General features: G+C 35.7%; 1 protein-coding gene across 2 annotated transcripts in view; it reads right to left on the reverse strand.

Moving 5' to 3' along the window:
• The window catches only part of Cbp53E (Calbindin 53E), an 886,322-nt gene that overhangs the window by 168,657 nt on the left and 704,638 nt on the right, over nucleotides 1-13,027 (reverse strand). For both annotated transcript variants that reach the window (XM_069820369.1, XM_069820368.1), the window contains one exon: nucleotides 3,521-3,610. In XM_069820369.1, the coding sequence (XP_069676470.1) occupies nucleotides 3,521-3,610 (90 nt within the window). The remainder of the gene's footprint in view (nucleotides 1-3,520; nucleotides 3,611-13,027) is intronic.

The following is a 13,027-nucleotide window of genomic DNA, read 5'->3' on the forward strand; positions in this document are numbered from 1 at the left end:
ACAATCAAATCACTTTACTAGGTATAGGAGGGAAGAAAAGTAGTTCATCCACTTACGTAAAGTGGGAAATATCGAGATTTTGAGTTTGATAATTTCCATCAGGTTTTTCTTTAATAAAAATACAGTACTGTATTAACAATAAGTGTTTTTACTCCATTCGGACGTATTCATTATGCAGTGTATGTTTTACTGTCTACAGCACATTAACATACAATATAGAGAATGAAGTTAAATTGAAAAATAAACAAACTATAGATATTTAAACACATTTTTGAAAATGGTGACCGTTCATTTCGATACAGGCTTCCGTTCTTTTGTGCATATTATCGCACTATAGACTATTATACCTAATTCCAATTACCAGTTTCGGCCTTCGTACTACTAACTCATGTTGAAATAGCTCTGTACCTACTGTATAAAAGAATACCTTACGTAGTGTAAATTCAATCTTCACTTCTGCCCGATCCGAAGAGATAAAATTACTCAGACATTCTATCTACTGTCCAAGTGGTTTTGTTGCAGGGTCGTAGAAAGGATGGAAATCACGTGACAATTAATTAACGAGGCCCTTTTATTTATTTTAAACAATTGTATGATATTACGTAAACTTCCAATTCCTAACACAAATTAATGTTTTCAGAAAAGAGCTAAGACAGTCCAACTACTACCCTTTACAAGTGGACGAGCAGAAGCCGTTGGGGGAAACCGGGATGTGACGTAGGCAAAAGGACGACAGTACCTGTACGAGAATATGATTCCATATATTGAAAGCGAACATATTTCTGAAACGTACTATACTCACTAACTCAGTACTGTTTGTGTTTACTATGACCGTAAGGCAACTTTGACTGTATATACTCTTGGTTCTATGTGGAGAACGGTTCGAAGTGTACTAGTAGAGAGGGTGGGAGTGAAGTACATTAAAAAACTCAGGTACAATAAAAATTGAAGTAAAAATAAAATGACGTCCCTGTATATTCTTATTTTAGTTGAGATGGTTAAGAATTTCGATTTAATATATTTCAGTAATCCAAAGTAACAGTAAGAATTTTTTACATATTCAAAATTGTAATTTTCAATTTTAAGATAAGTTGGTGCTCTATTAATAATGTTTCCTTTGCGGCCGTAGATCATGTATTTAGTTTTGCTCTCATTAACTCTCAATCCCATTATCTTTGCTGCCTTTTCCAGGGAGATAAATGCTTTCTGTGACCTAGCAATAATATCTAGGTCGTCTGCGAATGCCAGAACTTGAACAGACGTCTAGTATATTGTGTAGTTGTCTGTATTCCTGATTCTCTTATCGCTTTTTCCAAGGCTATGTTAAATAGCAAGCAGACCAATGCATCTCCTTGTCTTATACCTCTGTTGGTTTCAAATTCCCCTGACAAATCTGACTGCATCTTAATACAGTTTATAGTTTCTTTCATTGTCATCTGAGCTAATCTAATGAGTTTATTAGGTATTTTCAGTGCTGTCATTGCTTGATATAGTTGTTGCCTATTAATAGTATTATACGCCATTTGGAAATCAATGAATAGATGGTGTGTCGTTACGTTGTATTCGTTAGTTTTACCTAAAATTTGTCTGAGTGTATATATCTGTTCTATGGTCGATCTGTTGGGCCTAAAGCCACATTGGTAATTTCCGATTTCTCTTTCTGTATATTTAGATGGTCTTTTATAAAGAACATTTGAGAGAATTTATAGACATTGCTCACCAGACTGATGCCTCTATAATTGCTACATTCTTTCTTTTGTATAGGACATATGATACTGATTTTCCAATCTTTTGGCATGGTTTCATATGTCCAAACTTGACTTATGACTTCATGTATCTGTTTGAGGCATTCGTCTCCTTGCTTGCACAATTCCGCCTGCAGATTGTTAATTCCTGGAGCTTTATCATTCCTCATCCTATCTATTGCGCTTAGAATATGGTTATAGTCTGATTAATATTTGTGTAATATAACTGCTTTTTGTATATTTTAATCTGTTATTTAATAAATTCAATAAATTTGAGTGCTTGTTTGCTATAATAAATGCCCATTTCTTATATTAATAAACTTTTACAGGTATCTAGAACTTGTTAAAATATTCCAGGTCGTCTTATGTATTAGTATTTTAGTAGTATTTATTTATTTAACCTGGTAGAGATAAGGCCGTCAGGCCTTCTCTGCCCCTCTACCAGGGGATTACAACTATAATATGAAGAATAAAATTACAATTAATATTAAATTTACAATTACAATTACAATAAAAATTAAAGTACGACAAGATTACCTGATTAATGAAAGCTAGACATTTTATCATAGAAGTTAAGAACAAAGAATATTTTTGTATTTACTGAATTACAAATTAAACTTACAATAACAAAAATCTATAGTGATGAAATTACCGGATACTAAAATATTTTGTGATAGATTAAGAGAACTATTTACAGGAAACCATGTCTGAACGAGTCTCAATTACTGACCAAGTGCCTAGTAAGTTTGCGTTTGAATTGAATTTTATTTCGACAGTCCCTGATGCTAGCAGGTAGCGAATTCCAGAGTCTTGGCAGGGCTATTGTGAAAGAGGATGAGTATGAGGAGGTGCGATGGGATGGTATTGTTAGTATTGTTTCATGGCGAGAGCGTGTGTTCAGATTGTGGTGGGAAGAAAGGTAGCCTAAGTGAAGCGAGACGACAGATACGAAGGAATAGAAGAGTTCAAGATTTCGAAGAGAAAGAGAAGTGAATGTAAATTTCTTTTCTTATCTAGTTTAAGCCAACCTTTTGTTTCCAGGGATGGAGTAATATGATCATATTTACGAACATTGCTTACAAAACGTACACACAAATTATGAGCACGTTGAAGTTTCGTTTTGTTGTCGCTGGAAAGGTCAGTCAGTAAAATGTCAGCATAGTCAAAATAGGGAAATACAAGCGTCTGCACAAGGGACTTTTTTAAGCAAGAGGAAAGATGAACATTTATCCTTTTCACACATGGATAATAGAATATACTTTTCTGCAGGTTTGTGTGATTTGCATGTCCCAGTTGAGATTATTATCCATGTGAACTGAAGAACTGAAAGGGATATGCACTGTACTTACTTTAACGGGGGAAATGTCGAGTTGCTTTACAGCGTCGGTTTGCCGTTTGTTTCCTAATATAATTGTTTGTGTCTTTCCAGGATTGATATTAAGATGGAATTTCTTTGTCCATGTCACAATCGAGTCAATGTCTTCGTTCAATTTATCTATAGCGTCATTTATTCGGTCTAAGCGGGAAGAGATATAGCATTGAAGATCGTCAGCATACAAATGATAGTTACAATGCCTTACAAGAGATGTAATATCATTGACGTATATTGTGAACAACAATGGTCCGAGTACCGAACCCTGTGGTATACCTGATGTTATGTTAAGCCAGGAAGAGCTTCGATATGTGAGAGTCCTACAGTTCGCAAGTCGCGAATAAACCCTCAGGGCCTAATCACATCTAATATTGCAAGCACTCGCGCTGCCCTTCGCACTCACCTCCCTGATGTCAATCTTGCCGTCCTGGTTGTCGTCGTACGCCTCCATGAAGCACTGCTTCAGCTCCACCAGCATGGCGTCTGACACGGCCTGCAACACAAGAGGCAGCACTAATGAGGCCGTGAAAAGAACGCACCATGCGGATACCATGGCAACGGATTTCTGTTTCATTCACATCATCAGAGGGCTTGTCCTCGTATTATGCCTGAAGCGGTAGCGAATCTGAACACAATTCAGAGGTTCAGGAATCGATTTCAAGGAGGGATATGGAAATTGATCTACTTTCCGCAGAAACTGGGCGTGTTCCATGTCTGGCTTCAGGCTTACGATGCGTTAACAAGTGGCGTGCACCATACTGACACAATGACCAATAAGTATCAATGTTTTTATTGAGTGTGGACGGTTCGAATCAAAGAGCACCACCTTAGAAGGTAACATGTTATCATGTTTCAAGTTCGATACTCGATAAATAAGTAAATCAATAGGAACCATAAAAAATATATAGGCCTATATTATAAAACCACTGCCTGCTGGATCGCGTCTTATGGTTGCGTAACTGCCTGCTCATTCCTCTTTCTTAGCATTGAGTTTCGCGTGGAGCATTATTGCCCAGTTTCGACGCTAGAGCGCAGCAAGTAACTGCCGTTGGCTTGGCTGTGCTAAGTGTGCAGAGTGAATTATAATTTTAATTTGAAATCTTAGAAGTAATTGAGGAGTTGAATCGAAAACTGGCGTAACCCGGAAATTGAAGTTTTGAGAAAAAGGTCTTTGAATTATTTGAGTAGCTGTATAAATAACACATTTTTAGTCATAGTAAACAACCGAGATTCACGCTATTATTCAAAGTTGTATTAATTAAAAAACATTTTAATTGATGTAAATGTGTAAGTCAGAAATAGTCATAAAATAACCTTGCAATTGCCCTTATTCCATTCAATGGCCTTTCTTCCATTCAATTACCCTATGCATGGAAAAACGGCAGAACAAATTTCCTTCTGCGATTTCTTGTTGAGGATTAAATAAAGAGGATCACACAAGGAATACGAACACACAATTTATACTGTTTTAAGGACAACATTGTGTTTCATCATATTTTAAAATTTGTGAGAAGTGATTACAGGTAAAATGCTTTCTTTTTTATAAACACAACCATATTTTAAGAACAATATTAAAGATTTCACTTGAAATGGTAAAGTTGTTGTATATGAAAAGAAAACATACGGAAATTTTTTAAGAAAAAATGTGCTAAATACAACAAAAATCAAGTAAATTGATGAAACTTAGCAAGGACTATTTCAAAGTAACCTAAGTCTTCCGTTCTTCTGACAGGAATGTGTACAGACTCCTTACATCATTTTCCTTCCTCGATTTCACAGGATTTGGTGGGACTGCTGGAACATCTAAATCTGTTTAAGGGGTTAAGTACAACTTACAGAAATAAATTTTTTGGAAATATTCAACATTTTTTCTTCCATTACTGTATGTTGTACAATAACGAAAATTGGTATGTGTAAGACAATGTCCTTCTGCTATGTGAAAAAATATATTTACGATTAAAAAAAGATATATATACATTTTTTTTTCAAATTAAAAATGGTGGCAGTTCACTGTGCAGTGATGAAGCGTTTCCATCATAAATCATAAACTTGTTAACTTTTTCATGTTCTCTCTCTTTTATTTCATTGCTGAAACTCATATTTTACAATATCTTGCTCTTTTAACTACATTCCTTAGTAAATACTACTTTTTTTATTTTGTGTTAGAAGAAAACACTGATATTTCACCAAATTTTAAAAATGAATTTATTTTTTATCAGACAATCTATCAAAGGTAGAGCGGTGATATTGCATCATATTGTAGATATGACATGTATAAATACACATAACAAATTTCATCACAGAATGTTGGGTAGTTTTTTAGTCATGTGGGAAAAGCTTCATCATTGCACAATGAACTTAATTTTGAAAAATATAGTGTAAATTTTTTTTTAAGTCGTAAAAAATATTTTTTTTTTCATATAGAAGAAGAACAGTGTTTTAAACAATTCAATTTTCATTATTGTACAAGATACAGTTATGGAGAAAAAAAAGTTGAATATTTCCAAAATTTTACTGCTGTAAGCTGGACCTAACCCCTTAAGGCAGGGATCAGACGATATTAGCGACCAATCATGGTAGAAGAGCTCGACCTTGATCACGAGCGCATAGCGCATCCGCTGCGTAGCGTCGTAACGTAGACAACAGGGATGTACATGCACATGCAGCGAATAAAGTCATCAATTATTACAATAACTTGCGTTACTAAATTTCTGGCTATGTAATAGGGCTAATTACTAAGTTATTTAATATACATGTACATATATAAACAAATCGCAAAGGGAAGGGTTTTTAGGAAAAATAGGAAAAGTTAATTGTATGTAAACCATTTTATTGTTAAAAGCAATTATTTATTACGTAAATACTTCACTTCATTGGTTAGGAGAAACTATGTACAAATCATGTACGGTCAGAAGACCCGTGCATTGGATTTAAGAGATAATTATGATAATATAACATCTGTATGTATAATATTACTAAAAAAGTCCATCCACCTACCCACCCATCCATCCACCAACCCAGCCAGCCGTCTATCCGTCCGTCCGTCCATCCATCCATCCATCCATATATCTATATATATATCTATCTATCTATCTATCTATCTATCTATCTATCTGTCTGTCTGTCTGTCTGTCTGTCTGTCTGTCTGTCTGTCTGTCTGTCTGTCTGTCTGTCTGTCTGTCTGTCTGTCTGTCTGTCTGTCTGTCTGTCTGTCTGTCTGTCTGTCTGTCTGTCTGTCTGTCTGTCTGTCTGTCTGTCTGTCTGTCTGTCTGTCTGTCTGTCTGTCTGTCTGTCTGTCTGTCTGTCTGTCTGTCTGTCTGTCTGTCTGTCTGTCTGTCTGTCTGTCTGTCTGTCTGTCTGTCTGTCTGTCTGTCTGTCTGTCTGTCTGTCTGTCTGTCTGTCTGTCTGTCTGTCTGTCTGTCTGTCTGTCTGTCTGTCTGTCTGTCTGTCTGTCTGTCTGTCTGTCTGTCTGTCTGTCTGTCTGTCTGTCTGTCTGTCTGTCTGTCTGTCTGTCTGTCTGTCTGTCTGTCTGTCTGTCTGTCTGTCTGTCTGTCTGTCTGTCTGTCTGTCTGTCTGTCTGTCTGTCTGTCTGTCTGTCTGTCTGTCTGTCTGTCTGTCTGTCTGTCTGTCTGTCTGTCTGTCTGTCTGTCTGTCTGTCTGTCTGTCTGTCTGTCTGTCTGTCTGTCTGTCTGTCTGTCTGTCTGTCTGTCTGTCTGTCTGTCTGTCTGTCTATCTATCTATCTATCTATCTATCTATCTATCTATCTATCTATATATCTATCTTTCCGTAAGCCGATATTTTTAAAAAATTAAGTGTATTTTTTTTTAAACAATTTATGAACTGCTTGAGTCAGACACTGTACAAACCACGTTGAAAATAATAATGCGAATCATGATGATATTTGGTGATAATGGTGATGGTAGTCATGATAATGATAATAGTGATGGTGACCATCATTGTGATAATGGTAATGGCAACCATAATAGTGATGATGGTCATCATGGTAATACTGGTGATGGTAATCATGATAATGATAATAGTGATGATGATGATCATGGTGATAACTAATGAACCAATCATGAACCAACATAATGTGTAAAAATGGACATAGATGTGTGACCTATGTGTTAGCATATGTGTGACCATACAATAAAAAATGTGGGCTATTATTTTTTATTTGCTTTAAAGAAAGTATAGCACAGTATGTAAGCCTATTGTAGAGTTTTACGCTTTAAGTATTTAATTATCCATACGACCAAACAGAGTGGGATACCCGATTATGCAGTTATTTACCAACCCTCATCCAACCTGTTTTATATGTAAACTCAATCCTGAGCAGAAACACACAATGAAACTTCACCTGTTCACAAACACGGGAAAGCGCGTATTCGTTTTTAACCATTTGTAGTGATCTGAAACCACAGCATTTGAAGGCTGTTTTACAAAAGCGTTACGAGAAGCTATAATTCCATGAACAGCTGATTTTCAATACCAACATACTGTATTACAGGTTATGTAAACATGTGTTGATAATATATTTCCATCAGAATTCTCAAAATCAAATTTTAAAACAGAGTTCGTATGAACGTAAAAATTCGAAATATTCAACTACATAACCATTAGAAAATCATACATTTTTATCATGAACGTTAGAAGTACATTAATTGAAACATACGAGTATAAATACAGTAGATGTGAAAAGAAGATGATATATTAAGTATAATATAGACCTGAATATCAGTGATGAGATGGGAATAATGATTATATTTTATATATTTATTTCTAATCAATATTGTTTGGACATGGTGGATAAGATGCATTCCAGATCAAATCCGCCATTTCCTTATCAAATTCAAATATAGTATATAGGGTCTTAAAAAAGTATATAATAATTAGGAGGTGCTAGTATGCATCAAAACAAGAAAATAATGTCTAAAAAACATGGGTCATACAACACATACGAGTACTTTCTGAGATCTGAAAACTTGTTCATAGGAGGTGCTCAATGTGACGTCCATTCGTGGCAGTGCATTCCTCTGCCCTTCGGCGTAAGGAATCACGCCCTCTTTGAAATTGACTGGTTGTTCTTTTAACCAAAAGTCTAGGGGATTTAGGTTTGGGGAACGAGCAGGCCAAGGTATGAGGCCTCCTCAATCAATCCAGCGGTCCTGAAATGTCAGCGTCAGGTGTTCACACTCATTGCGGAAAAATGTGCTGGTGTGCCACCATGCATGAACCACAAGTGGTGTCTTTGCTGACATGGCACAAGGTAGGCAGTACCTTAATAAGAAAGTCTGATAACGAGTCCCAGTTAATCTCTGCTGTAGTAGTACGTACTGTATGGCCCTTAATCTAGCACCAAGAACGCCTGCCCATACGTTGATTGAGAATCGGTACTGATGCCTTGTTTCTTCAACTGCAGGGGAATTTTCATCATCCTACACATGCTGATTATCAAAATTTACAACACCATCTCTACTGAACCCCGCTCATATCCGTAACCAGACTTTTGTTTTCAGTATTCCTTGCGACGTAACAGTATTCCATGCCAGCGGTGTTAACTACGGTATGTTTATCTGGTAACCTGCTGTATTGTAGGGCAGAAAAATGCATTGCCATAAATGGACGTCACATTGAACATCTCCTATGAACAAGTGTTCAGATCTCAGAAAGTATGTGTTGTAGGAGTAGAACCCATGTTTATTGGACATTTTTTCTTGTTTTGATGCATACTATCACCTCCTAAAATATTGGACACTTTTTTTTAACACTCTGTATAATTTCACTAGTTCTTTGAACAATTTCTTAACTTAACAATTCTGATAGTAACAGTTTAATACAATTTAATACTGTGCTGCTACTATAAAATACAATACAATACAATACAACAAGAATACAATAATAACTTCAACATTGTGTACGTTCCCACTACTATGATTCTTCTAATACTAATGCTCAGTATCTCATCTTCCCTCTTTCTCCCATCTCAAAGACACTTGCCTCCCATCCGCTTTAAATGACTCTGATTCTATTCTCATATTCTCTGTTTTCAATTATTTATTTAAATTATCATTTCTTCATTCTTTCAATACCAAAATATCACACTTTACTTAAGGTTCTGATCCTATTCTTAGTCTTGACCCATAAAAGAATTCTACTAGGGCGATCCCAGAAATAACGCACACTGAGCATGCGCTCCCATATAATAATAATAATAATAATAATAATAATAATAATAATAATAATAATAATGATTTATTTAACCTGGAAGAGTTAAGGACATACGGCCTTCTCTAAAACTGCGTTACAAAAACACTACAAATTTACAAAGTACACTACAATTTTACACACAAAACTGAATAAGATAATAACAATAAAATGTAAATATAAGTAAGTAGAAATCAGACATAATATATAACATACAGAAAGAAAGGAAAAAGCATAAGTTAATAAAATGTGAACAGCTGGTCAAAATAAATGAGACATACAAAGTATAAAAAAATAAGACAATCATTGATAATAATAATAATAATAATAATAATAATAATAATAATAATAATAATAATAATAATAAAATAAGAATAGTAGTAATAGTAATAATAATAATAATAATGATAAAAAATAAGAATAGTAATAATAATAATAATAGTATTAAAATAGTGCAGTACAAAGCATACAATGAACACAATATTTTTAGGTACACACAGTAAGGAAAATTATGATTATATGAGCCGTTCACAGCAGAAGTGGTGTGAGTCAAGAATGGGTAATGAGGGTTGAAGTAAACATTTTGTAAAATACAGCGCAAAGTAGCAATTAATATCCACTTTATTTAAACTATTAGTAGTCAGCGGATAGCAAGAACGACATATTAATTGTTACTTTGCGCTGTATTTTACAGAATTTTTACTTTAAACCTCATTATCCAATTTTGACTTACACCACTTGTGCTCTGAACGGCTCATATATATCTCAACTTATCACATTATAGATATACCATTATCGGAAGAAAATATGAAAACAAAAATAATAAAATAAGTTAAATATCACTAGAACATAAAAAAATGTGAATACGTGGAAACATGCAATACAACACTTGTCATAATAGTAAGTTAGTTTGGCAACTCGTCATAAGATAATTTTCTAACTTGGATTTGAAAGATTTCAATGTTGGGCAGCCCTTGACTTCAGGCGGCAGAGAGTTCCAGTGACGAGAGGTAGCAACAGTGAAAGATGAGGAATACAGAGATGATGTTTGAAGTGGAATTTCTAGCGTGTTATCGCGTTGTGATCGAGTATTAATATTATGATAGCGAGAGAGAGTATGAAAACGAGCGAATAAATAATAGGGGGATGAAGTCTGCATAATTCGATATAAGAGAGAAAGTGAGTGCAGATTTCTCCTCTCATGTAACTTAAGCCATTATAACTTCTCGAAAGAAGGTGAGATATGATCATAGTATCGAACATTACAAATGAAACGGACGCGTTATGAACATGCTGTAGTTTCTGAGCGGAATCAATCCTGAGATCACTGAACAAAACTTCGCAATAATCGAAGTGAGGTAGAATGAGTGTCTGTACCAACGTCTGTTTTAATTTAGATGGATAATGATACAATCTTTTTAGTGAATGGAGAATAGAGAATGCCGTCTTAATATATCCATGGATATGTGTGTTTGTCATTTATTGAGTGAGAGTTACTCCGAGCATTTCTATGCAAGTTCAAATAAATTGTTTAAAAACATTTTTGTGTATAAGTGATTGAAATGAACGACGAAAATCAGTCAGGTCACGTCATTGTCTGAGATCAAAGATCATTCATTGAATAATTTCGAGGGAAAAATTGTTCCGGCGACGGGTATCGATCCCGGGACCTTTGACTGAGCGCGCTAGCGCTCTACCGACTGAATTACCCAGGACACCGGGAAAAATTGAGACGGTGTCGGGTGAAGTTCCTTGATAGCTCAGTCGGTAGAGCGTTGGTGCGCTCAGCCAAAGGTCCTCGGGATCGATACCCGGCCCCGGAACAATTTTTCCTTTCAAATTAAGTCCTGTATGGCATAGTTCCTCCCCGCGGTCAATCGGGAGGCCTAGCCATGGAATAGTTGCGCCCCGAAGAAATCAGGTAGCAGAATGAACAAGGCATAGTTGCGCCCCGATGGACATAGTGCACAAAATAAATAAATTACTTAAAAATATTATAGTGGTAGCTGCACTGAAATCAGGTAGCATATGATCAATTTTGCTATTTAAAATAACACTTTTTTATCGATCGCACACAATAAATGAACTGCATTTTTTGTTTGTACACCGATATCTTAACCCTATGGTACAGGGTTTCGAAAATTGAAACCTGGAATCATTGTGAATTGTTAACTCTTTACCATTTTCTCTAAACTTAACATTCATTTTAAATTAACCTCACTATACGCCACAGACGGTGTGAAAATCACTAATAAAATGTCAAGACTAAGGCCCCATATTCGAACGGCCCACTCATTTGAATATGTCAGTAAAATACTGCCAACTTCATGATGTTCATTTTTACGGTAGGCTATCGATAATCACTGCATAAACAGTAGAAAAACAGTTAATAAAGTACTACCAACTTCATGATGTTCATTTTTTAAGGCAGGCTATCGATAATCAGTAGAAAAACAGTTAATAAAGTATTGCCAACTTCATGATGTTTATTTTTACGGTAGGCTATCGATAATCGCTGCATAAACAGAAGAAAACAGTTAATAAAGTATTGCCAACTTCATGATGTTTATTTTTACGGTAGGCTATCGATAATCGCTGCATAAACAGTAGAAAAACAGTTAATAAAGTATTGCCAACTTCATGATGTTTATTTTTACGGTAGGCTATCGATAATCGCTGCATGAACAGTAGAAAAACAGTTAATAAAGTACTGCCAACTTCATGGTGTTCATTTCAATAAATATGAAACGGAATAAGAAATCAGTAAGGTTGGTTGATTACGAGGCTCGAATTTCCATAGTGTCTTTTTCTCTAACTATTTCATCGGGGCGCAACTCTGCCATGCCCTCTTCTCTATCTGATGGGAACGGGGCGCAACTGTGCCCACAAAACAGGGACACTTTTTTATCTGCTGCATCTTACCTGACCGTGGGGCGCAACTATGCCCTGCCCATTAAGTCTGCTTCGCAGGGAGATATACCTGAAAGTTAGATTTTGCATATCATTAATTGAAATAGAAACTTTACGTAGATGTAGTATGTCGCCGGAAATTTATGAATTGCTTCGAGAGAAGTGTGTGGTGACTACTGTAGACCGTAGTGTTGTCGGACCATCGGATCTGTGCCCTTTCAGCGTTGTCGTCGTTCTTGGAAAAGTTAACGCCTGTACTCACTCCATTCCACCCGTTTTCCTCCCACCACGTTAAACAGCAAGCCACGAACCTTGCCGAATAGGGATGGTGCCAAACTTCCGTCAAACGGTGTCATAAATAACTGGTCTTCCATGCTACAATATCATTTCTTTCAATCAAAATACATCTTGTATTTCTACATTTTTTAAACCTAAATCCCATGTCTCGAATCACTTTCCGTAGCGTTTCTCTCCAACCTTGGAAAATATTGTCTCTCGCAACCTTCAGTAATTTCTCCAATGCCGGAACTTCATTCTACACGGTATAAAATTCTTGTATCTTTCTTCTTAAAATACATCGGTTCATATCATCTACAAGAATTAAAGGTTCCCTTGGTCTGTTCTTCCCTGGTGATTCTAGCTTTTCATCTCCTGCACAGATTCCCTCTCTCCTGATTTTCTTTGTTAGGCGCTCTGACCTGCCTATATAAATTACATAAAAATGTTGTATTATTAGTATTAGTTAAGTAAGTAATTTTAATACGTAATAAATTGAAATAAAATAAGCCTCAC

This window comes from Periplaneta americana, chromosome 3, assembly GCF_040183065.1.
Source record: "Periplaneta americana isolate PAMFEO1 chromosome 3, P.americana_PAMFEO1_priV1, whole genome shotgun sequence".
Classification (NCBI taxonomy): Eukaryota; Metazoa; Arthropoda; class Insecta; order Blattodea; family Blattidae; genus Periplaneta; species Periplaneta americana.